Here is a 24,848-nt window from a genome sequence, read left to right as displayed (position 1 = left end):
TTGGAACATGTTTGGTTGTGATTCTACTCTCACACCTTAATGCCTCACATCTGGAGTGAGACACTCAACCCTGGAGGCTTTCTTCCCTGTAAGGTGGAGACGCCAACTGTTCCACCTCACGTAACTGTAGAGGCCAGGTTGCAGTAATGTTTGTGGGAGGGTTTTAAATGTGGTACTTAGAAACTATTACAACTTATATTCATTATCTGTTTTACCTCCTAATGTTTCAATAAAAGATAATGTTTACATCCAGAAGAGTAAAAATGCTTATGGTTGTAATCTACATTTTAGCATTTAAATGCAGGTCTGGGCAAATAAGTGTTTACTTATAGATTCAGACACATTCAAACACCTATAAAGTGACTAAAGAGAAAAACCTGGAAACTAGGCTGGGCATGGTGGTGCATACCTTTAATCCCAGCAATTTGAGAGGCTGAGGCAGGAGGATTGTGAGTTCAAAGCCAGCCTCAGCAATTTATCAAGGCCCTAAGCAACTCAGCAAGACCCTGTTTCTAAATAAAGTATAAAAAAGGACTGGGGATATGGCTCAGTGGCTAAGCACCCCTGGGTTCAGTCCCCAGTACCAAAACTTGAAAACTAGACTTGAATCCCAGCCACATCTCTTATCCCCCCACTGCACTGAAGATCAAACCCAGGCCTTGCATATGCTAGGCAACTAGTCTACCACTGAGCTACATGCCTAGCCCCACACCTCTATAATTTCAGCTTGAAACTCAGGCTCCACATTTTTAAAAAACATGGTATTATTCTCACCTGCTTTATAGTGAGGTGGAATGAGTTGTGTGATGGGCTGACAGATCTGGCTCCATGAGAATGTCATAGGCCAGACTATAAGGGAAATGACTAAACAGACTCCAGTTTGCTCTGAGACTCCATGTTAGTAGGAAATAAGCTTCTCCCATGGGAACACCCCACCTCTGTACCCATCTTCAGTTACTTAGCGTGACATGTTTAGCAATACAAAATGACAATTCTTATGTAATGAAAAATTGCTCTCTTTTGATTCCTATTGCTCCTAAACAATGTACCATGTAACAGTGATTGTGTGGATGTTAGTAACCATTCTTTAGTTTGTACCTAGGTAAGGGTCGTTTTGACCCACTTCCCCTTCTGTCGATGATCTCATGATGTTAGTTTGTAATTTCGAATCATAGCAACAGACACTTATGATTGATGTGATTTTTGGTATAAGAACCCCTATAACCCTGTAGTCGGGGCTGTTCTCCCAACAGCCATTTTTTGGGGTATTGTGTGACACAGTTAGCCTGCTGGCTTAATAAAGACTCTCAAACTTGGACTTCTCAGTGGTGATCGGTCTGTTCTTAAATTGCACCCCGTAACTTATTGGTGCATATAAGTAGTAGAGTAACTGGCACATAGTAAGCCACAAGTAAATGTTAGCCCAAAGGCCCAGCAGGTTAGAACCACAAACCTGAGGCATTACTGCCACCTGGTGGCTACCAACCTTAATGAGAGAAATCTCAGCCAAGAAGGAAAACAATTGTCTCCTAAGCATAGGAAAATGTCTGACTTCCAACAATTCCCTCTACTCACTGCCTTAAAGTCTCTTTGTCTGTAAAATAGGGTGACATTTGTTCTAAGAATAGCATCAGGCCAGGCATGGTAGCACATGCCTGTAATCTCAGCAGCTCGGGAGGCTAAAGCTGGAGGATCACAAGTTCAAAGCTAGCCTGGGGATGTGGCTCAGCAGTTCAACAGCCCTAGGTTCATCAGAATATGAAGAAAGATGAAATGCATTTTGAAAATTTAGTTCTTTATAATAACCCACATGTTAAGTGTTTTCTACAAGCTAAAAGCTTTATAGTAATCTCATTTTCAGGTTCTAGGCATTGTTTGTAGGGTAAAATACTCCATAAGTTGTTGAAAATAATTAGTTTCAGCAAGCACAAACATTAAAATATGAATATTGTAATCATTCAAATGGAATGTCTAAAAACAATACTTTCACTAACTGAAGACTTATTTAACCCACCTTTCCAGCAGTTTCCAGTTCTTTTTTATCCCTTTTGGCATTTCCAGCCAACATTTTCATTTCAACAATTCCTGAGAGAGCTATAATTGGAACAACTGACAGCAGCAAAAGGGTTAATTGCCAACCGTAGATAAATGATATGATGATACCAGTTCCGAGGTTAGCTGTATTCTGTGCAATTAAAGCCAGCCTGGTTCCTGTGGCCTGGAAGAGACAGGGAATAGAAGTTCCAAGTCCATTATCCGGGTCTCTTGATCAGAATGATGCAAGGGTTTTGTGCCTGCACTAACATTCATTCTTTCACATAATCCCAAACACCTGTGCTTAACTCACGAGCCTTCACAGGTCAGCTTTGTTGTGCCTCTAACGTATTCCTCTGTGCCCATGTGACCAACATTATAACACCAATTTATCCACTGCTCTGCTGTGGATGGACAGTGGGGACACATGTACTTTCTCACGAAGGCACTGTCCAAAGAGGAAGCCGACTGCAATATATTCCAGTAATTTTAAAGGCCATTTGCTTCAAATGTGAATGACAGAAATTAAAGCACCCCCAGAGACCAGGTTATAAAGAACACACATTCTAAGAGACCATCTGACACAAAGCACATATAAGGTTGAATTAGTGTACCACTCAGAAAAGAGGGTCACTTGTGGCCAGTGCACAGGACTCTCTGGCATGCATCTTCTCCTGTCTTCTGTTGTGTGGAAGCAGCAAACTTCAGAGTAGCCCTCCTCAGCTTCCACAGTGGGACCTAAGCCAATCAGGGTATAGCCTTCCCCTTAAGAGTTATTGATTCAGGGCTGGTCATGTGATCCAAATTAACTCAAATCTGGTTTAAGGGGAGGACTTTTATTTCGAGGTGAGGCAGGTGTGCACTCTTTCTCTGCATGAGAACAAGGAAAACTGTAGCTATAATTGCTACTGGTAGTCAACCTGTGACCAAAGGAAATGATCCTAGGAACAAAGTTGACACTGAGGAGGTAACTCAGACCATTCAAGCAGAAAGAACCTGGTCCCTGATGAGGTTTTTGAGTTGACAGATCAATGAACCCTGAAGTCTAAACTTCCTCTTACTATTTAGACCAGTTCGAGTTGGATTTTCTGCTATTTCCAGCAGAAATCATCTTAACCAATGTAGCTGTGCCATATGTATTTTGTTTGTTTTTAAAGAAAAATACAAATAAAGTGTAGACTACATACTCCTTGGACTTGGGCAGCATCTGTGGCAAGTCTTGTGGAAAGTGCACCAGTACTGTTTTTATGATCATCAAACCAGCTCATGTCCTATGGTACAAAATACATCTTTAAATTAGCTCAAAATTAAATAAGCAAAGAAAATCAGATAAAAACTTCCCAAGTTTCAATGCAGAATAAATACACATATTGGACTTGGGTCCTGAAGTTTAAGGGAGAACTCACATGTGATGTGAAGCACACGCTCCTCACACACAGTCCACTGGGCCCCACCTCCCCGTGGCTCTGTGGTGAACAGAGACATCTGTGGCAGCTTCACCACGTGGTTTTCAAGCCACCCAATCATCACAACTTGTACTATGGACACAACTGCCCTATCAGACAGACATCTCTCATAAAGAGTGGTAGAGTCATGTGGGATATGCCCACCTTATAAATTTCAGGCAGGAGAGATTAAGCCCTGGCTTCTCACCATACTTTTGTTTTGTTTAAGAAATGATTAAGAGTGTGTCTTAGATTTGGTTTAAATTATAAGCTACTCACCCACAGCATCTTTTACATGTAAAATAATTTTTCCTATGTAATGAGTTTAAAAGATGCTGAAAAAAGATTTATCAACTCAGACTTGCTCAAAATGTAATACCTGCTATGTGTGCTTATGTGTAAAATACTGTAATCAATTCCTGCCAATGGGATGGGGGATATTGCTCTCTCAGGTCTTCTCTATCAAAATATGGAATTCATGTTTGCTCATTTCCTCACATGTCCTGCACCAGAATGCAAACTTACCAAAGGAGCAGAGAGTGGACTCTAGTGTATCAGCACTCCATCTGGTACATGGTAAGTGATGTTTGGATTAATTAACAAGTGAATTAATGTCAAGACACACAAAACTTTGAGGACCAACTGTGAAAACCTATAGTTAGTATGATCAATTGTGGTACATGAACATGCAAGCTACCAACTACCTTCTCCTTTGCATAAAGGCATCCTAGAGTCTCCAATGACTGACCAGGGCAGTTGTGGGGTCCACAGAAGAATACAGGTCTTGAAATGATAATGATCACATGGATAGAGATAAATTTAGAATGAGTTTTTTAAAATCTACTGAAATTAAGCCTACTTCCATGAAGACCCTGAGAAATACCTGGATATTGATGGATTGGGACAATTTGCAGGATCCTGATCCATCCTCGCATGGATACAGTGGGGGAATCCACACATCAGTGTGCCAATAAGAACTGGAAGAGGCCCAGAATGAAAGAACTCTGGAAACCCAGAAGGCACTCTCCAGTGCACACACCCACCTGTCTTAGCATTGCTTTAAAAGCCATGGACCGCAGCCTTGTGGTGAGGATCTCTCCAGCTTTCCCAAATGTGAAGCCCTGGGCAAGAAGAAAAGGCTTTGTCCCTTTAGATTGTCACTAGTATCCTGACATGAATGCATATATTCATAGTGATTTTGTATTATTTATACATTAACCAAATATTTAAATAATAAAAGTCTAGGATGAAATATTAATTGGAAGTCTCAACTTAAAATGCATGTCCTGGTGAATGATTAGTATGAATTAGAATCATATAACTGAAAACTATAAAAGTGTCCAGTTTGGGCTCTAAACCATTCTAAATAGGCTTATTTAAAATAAAAGTAATGGAATTCTATACAAGAAGACATTTTGGCTCATGTGGTGGAGAGGGAGGATATCCTTAGTATTAAACTCCAAATGAGTTTGCTTATTCCCTGTTGCAGCTTCGTGAACTCTCAGACTGGGGAATGGTTAGGTTGCTCTTCCCAAGCCTTCTTCTCAAGCAGTTTCCCTCTTTCCAAATACCAAGTATTGACTGCAGAGTACTCCAGATGTCTACTGCTGGGCTTGCTTTGGGGACACATGGGATGGCTGGGCTTCCAGCTATACCATTAGCGGTGAGGCCAGCTCTAGGGAGAGTACAAATCAGACCTCTTTATTAAGCAAGGAAATAGCGTGTGGGATCAGGCTGTCCCATGTGCTTCTTATCCAGTTCCTCCTCTCCTGCGTTTTGCTGGCAGGTTGCTGTGCATCGGCCCACTGTTCTGTAGCCCTTGAAACTTCACTCTCTGATGTGCAGGGGCTTGGGGTTGGATGAGATCACTGAGGTGCTACTAGCAAAGCAATGATTTCTAAATAAAAAGCTTAGCTTATTGTCACTACTGGTTCAACCATGATAAAAGGGAAGCACGATGGGTGCAACCAGGAAACATTATTTTACTTAACGGATTGTATTTGAAAGGCCTGTGGGATACCCATTGGGTTAAATGAGACAAAAGAGACTTGGTAAAAGTGTAATTAGGTAGAAAAGAACAACTGGGGCAAGTGTGACTAGTTCTTTTTGGCCAAGTGTGTAGTATGTGAATGCAATGTGTATGTTCTTTTAATAGTTCATCAGCTAAGTAGGAGAAAGTCAAAGTTACTTGATATCCTATGAAGAGTAACAACAAAAAAGAAAATGCTGCTGTACTGTATTTATTTCCTGGTTTGCAACTAGTTGCATTTAAGGGGTTCTTAGGTTCTGTAACGAGCTCTAGTCTCCTTCCTTGATGATGAACGTTTGCTGGAGGCAACATGTAGCAAGTTTAGCACACAGAGAAGTCTGGGTTCCTCCTGCCAAGGAGTGTGCCCTCTAAACCAGGCCTGGGTCCATTGTTTTTGCAATTCATTTCACTCTAAGGATTTGGAGGCAGCATTAGGTCCTAATTTTTCTAATTGACTTATAGACTTGATGAAATGGGCAAAGCATGGGTACTTACCTGAAGGAAGAAAGTAAAAAATGAAATAATTCCCAGACCCAAGAAAAGCAGTGAGAACATGTTGCACTTCTGCTGCTTTACTGCATCGTCCCCTGGTCCAAAAATCTACGAAAGAACATTAAAAATGCCCACTGGGATAACTCGATGGGCTCTTGTTTATTCCTCCCCTCCATAATGGTTTGAGTGTCACATTTTTCAAAGTAGGTTTTGCGTATTTGTGGTAAAACAGACATACAATCAACCGTTTCAAACTTTTTTTGGGGGAGGGGTTACCAGGGATTGAACCCAGGGGTGCTCAACCACTGAGCGACATCCTAGCACTAAAAAAAAAATATTTTGAGACAGGGTCTTGCTAAGCTGCTGAGGCTGGCTTTGAATTTGTGATTCTCCTGCCTTGGCTGTCGAGCAGCTAGGATCCACAGGCGTGCATTGGAGGCATTACAACATTCATGTTGTGCAGCCTTCCACACCCTCCATCTCCAGAATTTTTTTCATCATCCTGTTAACCAATGACTGCCCATTCTCTTTTCTCCAAGCCTCCTACTCCCTGGCTCTGTGAATTTCAGCACAGCGGATTCACATGGGCTGTGTACTCTGAGAGCTTCCACATTTTAGTGTTTGTTCCTCTTCCTCTGTACTAGCTGCTCCCTCTGCTGGTCTCCTCCCTGCCTCCAGGCCCAGCCCCAGCCCCAGCCCTCCCTGTCACTCTCTGGGGCCTCCTCTGACCATCCCATCTGAAATAGAACCCTTTCTCTGCTCCTTTGTCCTTCTCTTCTGCTTTTAAAACACTTGTTATTCATTGCCACATTGGGTACATTTGTGTATGTGTGTGTGTGTGTTTGTGCTGCATATCTGCCACTTTGGATTATTTTGTGTGGCACTGTATATCTCCAGTGCCCAGAAAAGCACCTGCCATGTTGGAGATTCCCAAAAATGTAAATACAGGCCTAGCAGCTCTGAATCACAAGAGAGCCTGGGACTGCTTTGTTTTGAAATTTAATAGGCTCTGGAGGGTGCTTTCTAATTTCTTTATTTTTTGGTTTACGATCTTAATTGTAGACCAATGTCCAAGGTCACAAGACTAACAAACTCTTAACATGATGGAGGATGATTCATCCTCAACCAACAAGTCTCTCTGGTGATGTCAGAGATTGACTAAGGTGGTTATACATCAATTCTGTATTTGACAGAGACAAGAGATTTTGAATGACTGCCTCTAAATATCACCCTATGAATGCAGTGATTGGATAATTACTTTCTTTCTCAGTCTCGGACTCCCCAAGTCTTAGAAGGATTGCTAAATTAGCAATATAGTAGCTATCACTTTTTGAGTACTTACCACCAGGCAGATACTTTAGAAAGCTTTCTACCTAGTTACTTGTGTAATCTCTTTTCACTTTCAGCCATTCTAGAGGTAGATTTATTTTATAGATGAAGAAATACAGGGAAAGCATCTCACCAGAGTTTGCCTACATGTTCAATGGCAAGGCCAGGCTATCCCCAGAGTCTGGACTCATTAAACACCTTGACTTGAATATTCCCTCTCCTCCAGCCCCTCCCACCTCCCTGTGAGACTGGTGCCAGCAACGCTCCACAAGCAGATGAAGATCATTGACATCAGTTTCACCCAAATGAAGAGAGCTAATTGAATGCCTCTGCATTGATTTTGCACTTTATAAGTTCATTTATATCATAATTTAAAACAGTTCAAAGGCTACTTTTCTTTTTCCTTTATAGCCTACCTCAAAAAGGAGTTAAGGATTTTAGCTTAGTTTAATTTAGGGTTTCTTGACCCCCAGGATGGGTGAGGTTGGGATGAGAAGCCGCTGATGAACTGACTCAATTCAAGCTATTACGTAAGGCTTTCAAACTTACTGCTATCATCTCTGAAAATATGATGGAAAATGCTGGCTGAAGTGCCCCGTTGGCAATGGCACAGACTGTTCCCACCACAAAGTAGGGCCATTCTGTTTTATTCAGTTTCAAGACCTTCAGAAAAGACACGGGTGGCACATTTTCATCCTAGAATATACAAATATCAGGACAAACCAGTGATAACACAGTAGTTACTCGACTTTGTAGACATAGAAAAAGCATGACCTTTGCTCTCAAGGATCTCACAAACTAGGTGTAGAAAATGACCAGCAGACTACTAGAGATGGTGCGTTACAAAATGTTAACAAAGCCCACCGAGGACACAGCACAAGCTGAGCATGAAGCGTCACCCAAGAGGCAATCTTTACAGTGTAACCAGTTGTCTGACCTCACCTCAGCAGACTAACAGATAGCAGGATCTAGGCACAAGATGCCCTGGAATCCAAGTACCAGCTCTGGACTTACACGACTCTGGGTCCAGGTGACTGTCATGACTGGGCCACATGAACAGAGCTGCAGTTTCTCTTCATAGTATAATGTTTATGCAGTTCTACCTCTCTAATAGGGTTGATGTCAGAGTCAAATGAGACAACACATGTAAGTAGAGGGATCAATGTCCTTATAAATATAGGGCCTTGCTCATGCTAGGCAAGAGCTACATCTTCAGACCTTTTTGAGACAAGGTCTTCATAAGTTGACTAGGCTGGCCTCATACTTATGATCTTCCTGTCTCAGCCTCCCAGTACCTGGGATTACAGGTATGCACCATCACTCCCAGCTCAGGACACCATTATTCATTAACTAAAGAACATGGGCTTGGTCTTCTCACCACAGAACCCTGCCCAGTACATGCTTCCCAACTCAAAAAACCAAATTAATATTGCCCCTTTTCTTTTACCACTGTTTCCTGTACAGACACCTCCTATTTCACAGCTTAGTTTGTGTTGTAATTTTTTTTGTTCATTTTGTTCATGTGGCTCCTTTTCTAGTATACACTTTTTTTTTTTTTTAATTGGGGATTGAATCCAAGGGTGCTTAACCACTGGGGTTTTAGGCATGCGCCACCAACCTGGCTAGTATGTGAATTTTTTAAAAGGTGAGGACTGTGTCTTTGTGTTCCTGGAAACTAGCCCAATTCCTGGCACATATCAGATACTTGGCAAATGCTGAACTAAATGTCTAGTCAAGCATGAAGGATTTAGTCCTTATAAAGAATATTCTGACTGCAGAAGCAGATTAACATTAAACTAGAGACACAGGTGGATATGGAATTCCATAGCCTGAAGGTCATTTAAGTAGGTTATATTTATGTCTATGAAACAATATAAAATAGATTCCACTCAGCTCCTTTCTTTCAAATTACCCATTTTCTCTATTTCTCTATTTTAGGTTTTTTTTTTTTTTTTCTCTCCCTAGTTAAAATCACCTTTAAGTCCTGCTCTCCAGCATGATAAATGAATTTCTTCCTCAGATTGCTGCTCTTCAACACACACAAAAGGCCTTCCCAGGTCCCTCTAGTCAGACTTCATTTCTCCCTTTCCTTTGGCACATTATTTATCCTTCTATGATGGAGTTTAGGACAATCTTGTTGAACGTGGCTTTTTTTTGCCTCCTCTCCCCTCTGTGCATTTCTTCAAGAGAAGTACTCCTCTAAAATCCTGGACTTTAAAAACATTTAGCAAAATAACTCTTGCAATAAATGAGGAAATGAAAAGTGGATAATTCCATAGCCCAAAGGGGGAAATTGCTTATCTTACTTATGATAATGAAGCTCCATAATAATACAACCATCATTCGTTCTTCTTTCTGTAAACATACCAAACATAAGATCTCTGAGTGGCTCTTATAATTTCTTCAGTAAATAATATGTGGGCAGAGAGAGGAATTCAATGACCTCTTGGTAAGATTAGTTTTTTGAGGCCAACACAAAAGTAAAAATAAACTCAGCCTTTATCAACAAATAGTACCAAAAACATATAAGAAAATATCTTTTCTTGGAACGTATCCCCTCCCTATTATAAAATTATTTCACTTAATAATATCCTAAGTCTTCAGGTAGGAAGGATTGCAGAACATATATAATTCTGTTATTTCTGGATTTCTCCCCCTTTTTCTCAGTAAGAGAATTCTCAGCTAATTCAAAGTGTCAACGCATATGGCAAAGAGATACAGTTTTACACATGCCCTTATAGCGGGGGATGGCCAGGTGCTTAATTAATGACAAATGACTTCTAAGTTAAAGTACTAACGGGGGCTTCTGCAAAAGCTCTTTGTTCCTTCCTGCTATCTGGAATGTGGAGACGATGACTAGAGCTTCAGGAGCCTTCCTGGATCATGAAGTGTCCTTGAGGATGGAGGCTGTGTGTCAGGGGAGTGAAGATAAATATGAAGACAAATATGAAGGGAGCCTAAGTCCCCAGTAACCATGGAGCCACCACTGTAACCATGGACCTCTGCTTTTGACCTGCAACAGATGGAATCATACCTAATAGAGGACGCCCATACCAGGACTTCCGAGTTGTCTTATTATCTATGGTCTCAAAGATGAATGGGATGTTTAATTTTAATATGAAGACTCTCAGCACAAAGACTACATTTTTCTGATCTATTTTTTTTCCATTAGAAACCCATTTCTGATTAGAATTTAATTCACTATCTAATACATTTAAAATTTGAAATTTCCTTTTTTTTTTTAAGAATATGGTTCATTGTAGGAATTATCTGTGCTGGCAAAATACTTGCAAGGTTAAGGATTTGAACAGCTGAACTATAAACTAAGAGACTTAATTTAAGTGAAAAACAACTTACAAGTTCATTGGTTTCTACATCAAGGCCATTCTGATGCATTCGTGAATTTTTGAGGCTTTTGTTAGTAGAATTCCTAAATATGCGAGTTTTCCAGCCATTTGGGGCCATACCAGAGTTAGCCTTTTCTTCATTTAGTTCAACTTCAAATTCTTCTGACTGCATCTGATTTCCTGATGTCTGAAAGAAAAACAAAATGTTAAATCACATGTTTGTGTATAAAGATGGACATAACCTCCAAATTCAGAATTATAAAGGAAGCATAAAAATTACACGTCAAGAGTTTTAGACTCCACACTAGCTTCTCAATCAAGATTCACTGGAAAACTATAAAGAAATATTGCAAAAAAATAAAAATAATGAAAAAGAAGTGTTGCAACACTCAGAGGTAGAAAAGGTTAAAAATGACAGGTTAAATGCAATTTGAATAATATGAGCATTAGCATATATGAGTATTTTCTAAAACTCTAAAGATAAATTTTTCATAATCCAGCAGGCTTCAGGAATTTCCTCACTATGGGAAAATCCACAAAAAATGTCATGATCACCATAAAAGGGAAGAATAATAAACAGAAACATTACCAGAACTCAATTTAAAAGCTCCAAAAAAGGAAAGTTAAATCAAAGAGTCTGGTCACTATTCACAAGAGATAATTAAAATCGCTGTCCTCACCGGGCTGAGTGCAGCCATTCCTCCCCATTTGCTGTCCGGTTCGGACTCACACCTCACCCCAGGTGACCTGACAGGCAGGCTCAGCCTCATTGACTGCTTTCAGATCAGTTCTTAAAGACTTCTAGTTCACAGCCTGAGGAGGGAACATCCAACCTGGCTGGAGTTGGACATTGGGTCTTATTCCCTCTTTGTTTCTTCTGTGTCCAAGTGCACATCATAATGGTTTGTCCAGGACCTTAGTCATGGTAGAAGTACCTTGTTCTCACTCCTCCCCTTCAGGATTTGCTTTAAACCCAATCCTTGGCTAGCACCTTATTGTACCCAAAGTAGCGTGTCTGTCATCACCTCTGCATGCCATCTTATCCTTACTTCCCAGCCATGCTTTTGACACTTGACGAAATATTATGCATGTGTTTATATTTTGCCTTGAATTAAAATGCAATATATTCTGCTTGGTGGACTTCCTTATTCACTCATTGCTAAAATGATTTTATATAATCTCCCAGCCAAAATCCAACCTGGGCGAAAGACTTATAACTGATCCAATGCATTCTCACATCCATCCACTCTCACACTGCTACCATATTCATTTTCCTAAAGGACAACTAAAAAATCATTCACACCCTCCACTACCTGCTCAAGCCAGAAGCCTCCAAAATCTAGCTCACAGCAAGTCAAACTGGACCACCCTCTTGAATGCCTCCCTTCATCTGTTCCTCCTTTTGTAATCTTATCCAGGTTTTCAAGATGAGAGGTCTGGCTGTGGGTGGTGGCATGTGACTCTAATCACAGTGGCTCAGGAGGCTGACACAAGTTCTAGGCAAGTTCTAGGCAAGCCTCAGCAACTAAGAGGGACCCTAAGCAACTTAGTGAAACCCTGTCTCAAAATAAAAAGTAAAAAGGGCTGGGGATGTAGCTCAGGGGTTAAACACCTCTGGGTTCAATCTCTAGGATCAAACCCATCTCAATGGACAGTTCTTTCAATAATCCCATTCTGATCTTAGCCTCCTTCTATGACCCAATGAACACTAACCGTCTCACAATATTTTTCTTGTACCTTATCTAAGGCACTCAGTTTAGTTGGTGCTGGGTGTTTGAGTTAAGAGATCTTTAAGCTCCAATGTCAGGATGGTCACTTTTCACCAGGTGATAAAAAGTATATGTTTAAAACCAACAACTCTCATTTCTTATACTCAAATATATTTCAACTGGCTCAAAAATTTTATTGTAAAAAGTAGAACAATTAGTGCTGAAAGAAATATGGGTGATCATTCTTTCTAAGAACAACCTCAAATCCTGAAGCATGGAGAGAAAAATAGGTAATCTGATTTTATACAATTTGAAAGCTTCTTTACTGTGGCCAAACACAACAAAGTAAAACTGGAAAGAAATGGCCTAGTACAGGTTATATATATATACATAAAACCAATGAACATGTGAAAAGACACTCAATTTATGAATAGTTGAAGATATTTGGAGGTACTATGTAGCTCTTTCAGGTTAATGAGATGAACAATAAATACTAAATAACTGCCAGTAAGTATTTATAGGATTTAGATTATGGTGAGTTTTCAAATTTCTAAGATATACAGGTTTGGATATTTTAAAATATTTGGACTTTAAAAAATAAGACTGTATCAGAACAAAATTAAGATATGTTCAAAAGAAACAACTAAAAGCCAACAATCTACCTAATGGAAAAGCACTGATCGTTCTTAGAAGCAAAACCAGACACACTTGAATTAAAACTAGGCTGGTCTTTGTGGTTTGCAGGAAAGGAAACAGCATCCTGTTATCTTGAGCATCTAGTGAACCCTCAAGCTCACCATGTTTCTTTCTACCATTTCTCCAACAAGTAATTGGGAGGACAAAAATCAATTCAGAATCAGGACCAGTGGGGGTACCAAGGGGAAAACATCCCAAGGACCTAAGAATCAGAATTCCAGAGCTGGTAGAAGCATCTGAGGTCATCTCAGTGCAAGCTTCTATTCATTTAACAAGGGAGGATACCAAAACCCAGTTGGCTAAGTGACTTGCCCAAAGCAATTGACTAGTTGGTGACAGGTCTTTTCTGTTCTACCAGGTCACCGTTCGGTCTGAAAATTTACAACTTTTCTAGGAAAGAAAATCCAAAGAATATGATATAGAAAGATCAGAGCTGTCTTGCAGTCCTATAGCCTGTCTTCATGGGATGGTAGGTCATTCTTACCGGGGACACAGCAGGAGGACCGCCAAAGGGTAAAATGTTACTTGAGGATTCCACATGTCATTAAATGCAAAATCACAGAGCCGTGGTAACCACTAATGAAATTAAAACTAAAGTAACCTTTTATATATTTTTAACCAGTAAAGTGATAAGGAGATTTTATGGTACCTAGGTCATGTAAAACTAACTGATTGGTAAAGATACTATGACTGATCCTGTCCCACTGGAGAACACTCTCTACCAAATGCAAGCCCAGTTATAAGACTTTCTATCAAATGAAATGTTAGAGTTTTATTTTATATATTTACTCTTGGGAATTTGCAAGTTTAGCTAACTACCATTAATCATGTATCTATTTTGCATCAGGTTCTTTAAAAAAAAAACAGCTTTATTGAGACATAATTGATACATCATAAACTAACCCTTATAAACAGTATATTCAGGTGCTTATTTCATTATTATTTCTTTTAATATATTAATATACATGAATTATATGTTTAATATATTAATATATGTATTATGCAGGTAATACATTAACATTTGTTTTAGTTGACATGTAATTGTACACATTTATGGGGTACAACATGATATTTCAATATATGTAAACATGTTATGATCAGATAAGGGTAACTGACATATCCATCACCTCAAACATTTATCATTTCTTAGAGTTACAAATATTCAAAATCCTTTCTAGTCGTTATTTTAAAATATGCAGTCAATGTTTGTCAACCATAGCTACCCCACTATGCAACAGAACATTAGAAGTTATTCCTCCTACGTAGCTGCACTCCTGTACCTAGTAACCACCCTCTTTCTATCCCTCCCCACCACTTCCCAGTCTCTAGTAACCATTATGCTATTCTTCACGGCTATAACATCAACTTTTGTTTCTTTTTAGCTTCCACATATAAGTGAAAACAAGCAGTGCTTGTCTTTCTGTGACAGGTACTTATTTTTTAAATTTACAACAACCTCTCATGGTAGGTTTGCTCTTCTAAATGTGGAAACTGAAGCTCAGCAGAGTTAAGCTACCTGTTAGAAAACAAGGCACAGTTTTACTTAACTTCTTTTCGGCCTACTTGTGCTCACAGTGGCAATATTTATAATAGAGAAATACTGAAAACAAACCAAGTATCCAACTGCAGACTACTTTTACACATTCCTTATTATTACTGAGTAACTAAAATTATAGTTTTTGAAGGGTATATATTTGAAATGTTAAGGGAAAAAACACACCAAAATATATGTATATATACTAATTATGATTATGCCAAAGAAAGTGTGCATAATTTTACACATGTATGAATTACAGTCATAGAATAAAGTTTTTAGGTTAGTTATTGTGCAAAACTCTTGGGAATCAGTTACCTGCATGTTCACAAGTTTGAAGTACACCCCTTCCTTCTTCATCAGTTCTCTGTGGCTTCCTTGCTCCACAATGACTCCATCCTCAAACCCAGCAATGACATCTGCATTTCGGATTGTAGATAATCGATGTGCTATCACAATGGTGGTCCGACCTTCTCTGGCCTAAGGGGAAAGAGGACAAAGAGTGACACATCAGTCTAAGAACTGACACTTGTCAGTGAGTATGCACATCTGAGCCCTTGGATGGTTGCTCTTTGCCGTTGATTTGAGAGAATTTACATTTCAGTTCTCTGTGTGATTAGGGCACAGGCGTCACTCTTTCATAAAAGTTTAAAGTCAAACTTGAGTTCTGGATCAGACAGGTGGCCAACCCTTTCAGTATGAGGATGGATTGCTCTGGAAGCCTACCATAGAGTCAATGCTACTCATGAAAAACAAGCAAAGGTTCGACACTTCTCAAGTGTTTTTTCACACTTGTCTGACGAGCCCTCACTCTGAATTACTTGGTGTGCTAGAAACTGGTGGAAACACTTGAAGGAAGTCATTGCCAAGTTAAGTGCAATTTAGATGAACTTCAAGGTCATAGCTTAGGTGAAAAGGTATGGCAGTAGGAGAGTTCACATTATAGTTCAGAGACCATCTGAATCTCAATTCTCGGGAGTGGGACCATAGTGTCATTCTTTAACAAGTGCCCCACGTGATCTCTAAATATGCTAAGATCTACAGATCATTGCTGGAGGTACTTCAATGACCTGGTGTTAGTTCAGCAGATTTACTCAGGACTTATAACCAAGAAAACTATCAAATTATTCATGTTATAGTATTATCATTAGCTACGCTTTATACTTACTAGCCCTATTAGGATAATAGCGCCTTAGCACCAATGTGTAACAATAGAACATATCATTGAATGGTTATCAGAGTACAACTTAATTCACCTACTTAATTGAAATATAAATTTAAAAATGAGAGGATAGATTCGTAATAACTGAAAGGGTGGGAAAAACCCAAATGTTTATCATTACAAAATTTTTATGTTCCCACAACTGAAATATTATTGGACCATAAAAAGAAATGAAATTTGATGGATGTTACAACATTGATGAACCTTGAAAACACTGTTAAGTGAAAGAAGTCAGTCACAGAAGACCACACATTGTCTATTTCCATTTGTATGAAATGTGTAGAAGCAGAAGTAGATTCTTGGTTGCCAAAGGTTGGAGTGAGGGTGGAATGGGGGGGGTGAATAGTTTCTTTTTGGGGGTCGTGAAAATGTTTTGGAATAAGAGAGAGGCGATGATTGCACAGCCTTGTGAACACACTAAAAGGCATGGAACTGTACATTTTAAAAGGGCAAATTGTATGTCATGTTATTTACATTTTAATTCTTAAAAAAAAAAAAGTAGCCGTGGAAATTCTGAAAAAGAAGTTAATGACGGGAAAACCTCTACAAGATAGTAAAACATAAAAAGCTACAGTAATTGTAAAACCAAGGCAAAGCTAGCACATGAATAAGCAATTAATTAACTGAGCAAAATAGTCCAGAAATAGATAATAAAACACTTAAGAACTTAGTATAAGAGCCAAGTGCTCTGGCATACATGCCTGTAATCCCAGCAACTTGGGAGGTTAGGCAGGAGGATCACAAGTTCAACGCCAGCCTCAGCAATTTAGTGAGAACCCCATCTCAAAATAAAAAATTAAAAGGGCTGGAGATGTAGCTTGAGGTTCAATCCCCAGTACCATACACACACACAAAGAATTTGGTATATGATATAGTATCGTCTCTCAGGAGGGAAAAAGTGAATTATGCAGTAAATGGTATTGAGATAACTGTGTAGCCACTTAAAAAAATAATTGGTATTTCTATTTTTGCCCTTAAAGTAAAATAAATTCCGATGAATCAATTGTGTTTAAGTAAATACAAATAAGTAAAACCACAAGAATGAGAGACAGACAGATAGACACTAACATCTCTCTTGTGAACATTTAAGACTATTCTTTGATTTTTAGCATACAAGCCCCAAAACCGTATTCACAAATATTACTGATATGGAAATTTCATGACTTGGTTCACATAATAACACACATAAGAAATAAGAAATAACTTCATCTAATATGTTCATGATACAAATAGTGATGAATAAATTGCTAGCAGTGGTTATGTTATCATTATAATATTAGGTTATCACTATGTCAAAAGATTAATATAGCTGAGTGCAGTGGCACTTGCCTATAATCCCAACTACTCAGTTGGCTGAGGCAGGAGGATAGAAAGTTCAAGGCCAGACTAGTCAACTTAACAAGACTGTCTCAAAATGAAAAATAAAAGGAGTAGGGAGGGGCGTGGCTTAGTGGTAGAGTGCCCCTGGGTTCGATTCCTAATTAAAAAAAAAAAAAAGATCAATACAGAGAAATTGTAATCAGACTTGTGTTGGTGTGTAGGAAGAAGTACCTTTGTGAGTTTAAAAGTTAGCAACTGTTACCCTTGCCCAAGAAAAGTTGGCTAAAGTAGAATTTTAACACAAGGGAATTTTTTTAGAGTTCTCAGATACCCCAACGATGACAAGACATTGGTAATACCCTAGATTCAAGGACAACTGTTAAGATATTTGAAACTTCAACTAATTTTGCATGTGCTGGGAGGAAAGGCAGGCATAGACAAGGGAGTTCTAATCCAATAGCCTTTTGAAAACTTTGGTAAATCAGCATGAGAATGAAACTTTTTGGAGTCTTTTTATGAAAATCATCATGAAAGTTAATTTTTGGTTCTTTCCTTGTCCCTCTAGAATGGCTACACTGAGTATGAATGTATATGTAGGTATGATTATTGGCTTTATTTAAAAATCAAAATAGAAAATCTGTTGGGTCTTTAAGAATTTATATGGAATAATATTTACTTTGACAAATTATTGCTATCTATGGAGTCAAAAGTTGATATGATCATTACTGATTTTTGTTGATGTAGACATGTATTTTCTTAATGAGCTGGACCATCATATTCAATAAGTTAAGTAAATATTTGTTTAGTCCCTTCTATGGTCAAGGTACTGGATAAGTATTATAGAGATGCAAACATGAGTCATCTGTTAATTCTAGGATAGAGAAGGTAGCCATAACCAACTGTCAGGCTTGCTTGTGAGGCCACCTTGAGCATTTCAGTCCAGCTGACCCTGAGGTGAAGTGGGGCAAGGCAAAACCAACAGAGGACTCACCCTGCCAACCCAGACTTGTGAGACATAAAGAGTGTGCTTTAAGTCACTAGGTTTTGGCTTAAAGCAACTGATACTGAATTATTGGGATGCTACTATAAATAAAAACCTAAAATATATGACACTGGCTTTGGAACTGAGTGCTAGCAGTGGCTGGAAAGGAGGTAATGTAAGACTAGTGGAGACTGGGAAGGGAATTGCTACTAGAGTTCAGGAAAGGGATGACATACTATGTAACCTTGGAAAAACTGGCAACAATATTTCCTGTGGCAACTTGGAAAAATGATATTTTATTTAATGTACTTGTACAGCTGGCTAAGGAGATTCCAGACATCTCTAGACAGTTATTTTTGAAGTAGACATAAAATATTGACAAAGTGTGCCATAATCCTACAGAACACAAATTGCTAAAACAGAGTGATGTGATTTGTGCAAATATTAAAGCATATGGGGCTATAGCTTCTCTAGTAGAGGTCACATTGTGGAAAAACAACATCTCTGATTTTTCTTTTAGTACATTCTTTTTGCACAGCAACAGGTAATATACTAAATAGTTGTACTCTATAAAGGATGAGAGCCAGGACTGTAGGATTCAGGACTCTAGGGGTTAGGGACTGTTATTTACCTAAAACAGTGTGTGTGTGTGTGTGTGTGTGTGTGTGTGTGTGTGTGTGTGTGTGTGTGAAAGAGAGAGAGAGAGAGAGAGAGAGACAGAGAGAGACAGAGAGACAGAGAGACAGAGAAAGAGAGAGACAGAGACAGAGAGACAGAGAGAGACAGAGAGACAGAGAGAGACAGAGAGACAGAGATTGGGGCGGGGGAGGGAGAGAGAGAGAGAGAGAGACTAGGAATTGAGCCCAGGTTCTGTGCACACAGTCAAGCACTCTACTGCAGAGCTACATCCCTAACCCTTTTACATTTTATTTGGAGACAGGGTCTCACTAAGCTGTCCAGACTGGCCTCAAACTTGGGATTCTTCTGTCTCAGACTTCAGAGCACCTGAGATTGCAAGTATACACTACCACACCTGGTTTAAAATTTTAAATAAATTTCAAGAAAACAAACAAAGGAGCAACATGTCATTACTAAAACTTACATCATAGAAAAATGTTTGGCTAGTTCTAACTATTTTTCTATTCATTTCTTTGTATGTTTTACCACAACTACTCTTAATCAAAGTGTAGCCCACGTGCAAGAATAAAACAAAGCTAAATGGTTCATAGTATAGGCCTGGATCAAGATTCACACACCATGGAGAAAGCAAGTCAGGACCATTCACTTTTCTCTGCAGAAAATTTAGTCCCACAGAAAAGAAAAATCACTAAAGCCTCATGAGACAGCTTTATTTGTCCTTATGTGTATGATTCTCCATCTATCCTCTCAAAACTTCGGCAAGAATTTGCAATACAGTTTCAATTTGCTTGTCCTTCAGGTATTTAGGATCTACTGACCTTATCCAGAGCTGCCTGTACCTCAGCTTCACTTTCTGTGTCCAAGGCTGACGTGGCCTCATCCAGCAGGAGGATCTTGGGGTTGCGCACCAGAGCACGTGCAATGGCGATTCTCTGTTTCTGCCCCCCACTCAGCTGGGCGCCCCTCTCTCCAACCAGGGTGTCAAATTTCTACAACAGAAAAAGTGTAGACGAGCACTTGAAATATTTTAAATACAAAAGCACAGGAAGTCTGTAGAAATACATGAAGACACTGGTAGCTTTGACTATCATAAAGTATCATAAATTATAATAAAATAAATGAACACTGAGTTATAAAAAAGTACTAACATATTGTGTATACAATTTTAATCTTATTTATGTAACCAGAACATACTCTTTAAACCCATAACTGAATAATTCAAGGGATTTACCTACCAAAGTTGGACAATCTTGCATCTTAAACAACATAAGCTTAACCTTTGAAGTAAGGACTCAGTTCCATGTCTTGAAATTCTAATTTTGAGGTGAACTACATTATATCAAAGCTTTTACCTGTGGTAATTTCATGATAAATTCATAAGCGTTGGCTTCTTTGACAGCTTTCTTTATCTCATCCATGGTTACATTTCCACGGCCATAACGGATATTTTCAGCAATTGTGGTAGAAAACAGCACTGGCTCCTGACTCACCACTCCAATTATTTCCCTAAGATATCTCACATTAAAGTTTCTAATATCCTGCCCATCAATGCTAATCTGAAAGAAAGAAATAGTTCCTTTTAAATTATTTTAAATCATTTGATATCCAAAGCATCGAGACTCTAATTTATTATGAAAAAAATCTTAGCTAATATTGAACTTATTTCAGCAGTTAGAAATGACAATTGGAAATAAAAGTATTATGCAAGAATTAAAATAAAATATTCATGCTCTTTTTTGATATTTATTCTCATATGTAGCTTTTTTATTGATTATTCTCCATAAGGTATTTTGGGTTAAATGTTTGTTTGTTTGTTTGTTTGTTTGTTTGTTTTTGTGGTGCAGGGGATTAAATCCAGGGACTTGTGCATGCTAAGTGCTCTAACACTGAGCTACACCCCAGCCCTGGTTATATGTTTTTGGCAGGCTATTATTTTTACTTACCAATATTAAATTTTAAAAAATGTCCACTTATCTACCTAGGTTATCTACCATTTTGATGACATTATGGTGTTTTACTATATTTAACATACCACAATTTACATCAGCATTTCCCACCTTTTGGATATTTGGCTTCCTTCAAAAGTCTCTGTAAAAGTAAAAAATTGCCAGTTTGAATAGTATGATTTATTTTTCTCTTTTGATAACAATTGCTTACCAGTTCAATGACTGATGTCTTCTGGGCATCTAGTGCTTATTGAATAAGCGGTGACTGAACAACTCTTTAAAAATATTTTAACAATTTACAATGTTAGCAGGAACATGTAAATGTATCTGCCTCATTGTAATTAGTAGGACTGGGGCTTATTTTAATTTGTTTTTTAAATTAACAGGTGTGAGGTGATAGCTTACCTCTGTTTTCATTTATAAATATTTATAAGTAAAGCTGACCATTAGCTGAAACTTTTTACAAGTATCTATTTATTTTTAGAACATTTTTATGTTTATATCCTATCATGAGCAGGGTTGCCTTCATAGATTCCTACTAATTTCTCAAATAGTAAATGTATTTTTCATATGTATCATAAATCTTTTGTTCCAATTTATTGCTTTCTTTTACCTTAGCTTTATTGATTTTTAGTGGAGCAGGGTTTGAGGAAAAGATGAATTAATCAAGTATATCATTAAGTATTTCTTCTATTATTTCAGTGGTAAGAAAATTATTAAATCGTAAAGTGAACAGTGAATTATAAAATTTCTGAAGAGTTTCTTTTTGTACTGATTTGTATTTTCCAAACAACATGCTATTCCTTTAATAATTTTAAAATGGAATATTTTTAGATAACTTCTCCTCAATGATTAGTATACTACAAGGTTCTTGTCTGAAAAATAAAATTAATATTTACACTTGAACTAACTAGGATTTACTTTAGTAAAAGAGGATGGCCTCTTTTCCTTCTTGCTAATATCAAAATTTTTCGAGAATATTCACTAATTTTATTAAATTAAATAAATAAATAATTTCAGGTATCCTGGAAAATGTGTATCCATTCCTAAGATCTCTTTTCCATCCTTTTACCTTTTAATGTTCTTTTTACTTTAATTTTTTTTACTTTATAATCTTCTGTTTTACAATAATTGAATGACAATACATTTTAATATCGGGTAAACCCAATACCCTCAAATTGGGACAACTGAGAAAATTTTGGATGAACATTGTGAATTAGTATTACATTAATGTTAACTTACTGATTTTGATCATTGTTTTGTGCTTTTATAAGAGAATATCCTTCCTCTTAGGAAATATATCCTGAAGTATATGTATGTATTATACATAATACACACACATATACAGAAAAAGAGAGGATAATAAAGAAAGTGGTCAAAATGTAACCAATAGGTAAATTTATGTGAAGGGTATATGTGAGGTTCCTGCTTTCAATTCTCTTTTAGTTTGAATTCATGAGAAAATTATAAAGGACAAAATATATATTCCAGGCTATTTCTATCCCCCATGCTCCTATAAGTTTCTTCAGAGATTTAAATTTCTTAAAACACTGTACCACTTAGATATTCCAAAGCTTAAGAACACTCAACTGTTTTTTGTTTTTTTTTTTTTTTTGCAGTGCTGGGGGATCGAACCCAGGGCCTTGTGCATGCAAGGCAAGCACTCTACTGACTGAGCTATCTCCCCAGCCCACTCAACTGTTTTTGCTGAATTTAATTGCTATTCTAAGACACATGGTTACTAGACTGTCACAATTGCTACATGAAACATGTTTGACCAAACCCAATAACTCAATGGGAATAATCCTGTCAATGGTCTGAATGACCATCTTCCAGTAATTTAGCAGGTAGGGAAAGCTCAGTTGGAACAGAAAAGAGCCTTGTCTGGCTTCTGTAGTTTTTATGACTTTTATTGAATATATCTGTAAAACTAACCCAAAGGTATAAGCATTATCCAAATGTAGAGAAATTCTGTAGACCCTCTGAAAACTGGATTGACATGAAAATTTGATACTAGAAAACAAACTTCAAAGTGCCAGTCTGTACCCAGCTTCTGAGAACTTGGTTCTTCCCACTTACCGTACCCTCATCAGGGTCATAGAGTCTCTGCATCAGCTGGACCGTCGTGCTTTTCCCACAGCCACTGTTCCCAACCAGGGCTACCGTCTGCCCACTCTGCACCTTCAGGTTAAGGCCCTTCAAGATCTATGAGGCAAAGGGGGAAAGGAACACACTTCACAACAAAGCCCTCAAAGAGAATAATTCAGTTCAATTTGGAATTTGAAAAAAAAAAGTATCAAATAAGGGAGTTTAACTCTTAAAGCAAAAAGCACATTAATATAAAAAAAAATAGAGATTTTATTCTTAAGAGGATGAAACAATCAACCTGAGTTAGGAATTGCTACAAGTACAGTACCTTGACATTAGCTCGAGATGGATAAGAAAAGTGAACATCATTGAACTCCAAAGTCCCTTTGATGCTGTCTGGTTTATGTCCTCTCTCTGAAAAACTGTCAATTTTAGGATTCTAAATAAAACAAAATTCAATGACTATTTCACCACAGAATAAACAAACAATTACATTTTTTAGGAATATGATTCAGCAATTTCCAAAAATAGAACCTGGAGTGGTAAAATCTCCATCATATGAGACAGAACCCATGCTGAGTGTGTGTGTGTGTGTGTGTGTGTGTGTGTGTGTTACGTACTCTGAAAAGTACATAACAAATAGTAATGTCATTTCATTCAATATTTACTTTATGTTTTGTGTATATCTTCAAAAATTTTCTAAACAATCAGATATGCATACTTATACAACTGCAATAACAAAACATACTGTAATTGATAAAACCAGGTATTTTAGCATTTAGTGAAAATTAAATTTTTTCCTAAGTAGTAATTTTAATGGATTGGGTTGAGAAGACTCACTGAACAATTAATGACTACACCATTGTTTAAGAACCATGTAACTTTCAATATATTCAGAAACTGAGCACTTTTTTTTTCAATATTTGGATCAATGAAATAAGAGGTTTTGCTTGGATTGAATTATCAAATTTCAGTGATCTATTTGCATTTTACTTGCATAAATGCAGTGACACACTTGAGTATGTAAAAAGTGTTTCTATCACAGTGGTACGTTCAACTCAATAGAGTTGATTCAAAATCCTCTAAAATTCAGGGATAATTCTAGGGAGACATCTCACAGTAAAACAAACTGCCAATTTTGGTCCTATCAATAACTTATCTACTAGCTGCCCCATCCTGAATAGAGGTCAAAATATTCTCAATCTGGCTATAGCATAAGAGAGAGAAAAAGAAAAACTAAGATGACAGACATCTTTGCTCTGCACTGTTATAATAACACACTAGTACCAATATACATCTCCAAAATAAAATCAGTGCTAATATATTATCTAAAGATAAACTTATATAAACATTAAGTCATTTTGTTTCAATCATTACTATGAGGAGGTCATTAATTTCAGGTTTCAAAATTATGCTGGAGTCTGCACAATTTAGTCAATATAGTTGAATCAAAAATGTGTAATCTAAAGCTAGATTTAATTATCTAAGCCTCAAAGACATTTTTGGCATTAGACTATAAACTACTTACATTATCAATAATATCAAAGATCACATATGCTGCTCCTCTTGCATTGGCAAAAGCATCAATACATGGTGCAGCCTGACCAACACTGAAAGCTCCAATTAGGATTGAAAAAAAGACCTGAACAAAAGAACATAAGGAAAAGTCATGTCACCCTCTGGTATTATTATCTAAATTATGATTTGTTGGAAACATAGTCCATGAAGGGTTGGGTTTAGGTTTGTCCTTTTAAAATTTTTTAGAATTCTAATTTTTATTGAGACATAATTGTATATCTTCAAAGGGCACCTTACGATAACTAGATGCATGTATACAATGTGTAATCACCAAATCAGGGTAATAAGCTCTTCAAACATCTTGATAAAAAAGTTAAAAAAATGAAAATTAATGTTAGTAAAGAGGAAAATTCACAAGATTAATATAGCATTTCATTACCCAATGAGTTTCTCCAACCACAAAAATAACTTTTTGGCTAACTTGCTGCTCTTCTCCTGAACTTATAAATCAGAAAGAT

General features: G+C 37.6%; 1 protein-coding gene across 2 annotated transcripts in view; it reads right to left on the bottom strand.

Moving 5' to 3' along the window:
* Positions 1-24,848, bottom strand: part of ABCB4 (ATP binding cassette subfamily B member 4) — a 64,399-nt gene that overhangs the window by 18,916 nt on the left and 20,635 nt on the right. For both annotated transcript variants that reach the window (XM_079151657.1, XM_079151658.1), the window contains 12 exons: positions 24,341-24,454; positions 23,141-23,251; positions 22,804-22,929; positions 20,131-20,334; positions 19,597-19,767; positions 14,934-15,095; positions 10,687-10,863; positions 7,879-8,025; positions 6,004-6,108; positions 4,523-4,600; positions 3,222-3,305; positions 2,015-2,218 (listed from right to left, as the gene is read on the bottom strand). In XM_079151657.1, the coding sequence (XP_079007783.1) occupies positions 2,015-2,218; positions 3,222-3,305; positions 4,523-4,600; positions 6,004-6,108; positions 7,879-8,025; positions 10,687-10,863; positions 14,934-15,095; positions 19,597-19,767; positions 20,131-20,334; positions 22,804-22,929; positions 23,141-23,251; positions 24,341-24,454 (1,683 nt within the window). The remainder of the gene's footprint in view (positions 1-2,014; positions 2,219-3,221; positions 3,306-4,522; positions 4,601-6,003; positions 6,109-7,878; positions 8,026-10,686; positions 10,864-14,933; positions 15,096-19,596; positions 19,768-20,130; positions 20,335-22,803; positions 22,930-23,140; positions 23,252-24,340; positions 24,455-24,848) is intronic.

Source organism: Sciurus vulgaris (genome assembly GCF_902686455.1).
Source record: "Sciurus vulgaris genome assembly, chromosome: 8".
Taxonomy (NCBI): Eukaryota; Metazoa; Chordata; class Mammalia; order Rodentia; family Sciuridae; genus Sciurus; species Sciurus vulgaris.
This window is presented reverse-complemented; position numbering and strand designations above follow the sequence as displayed.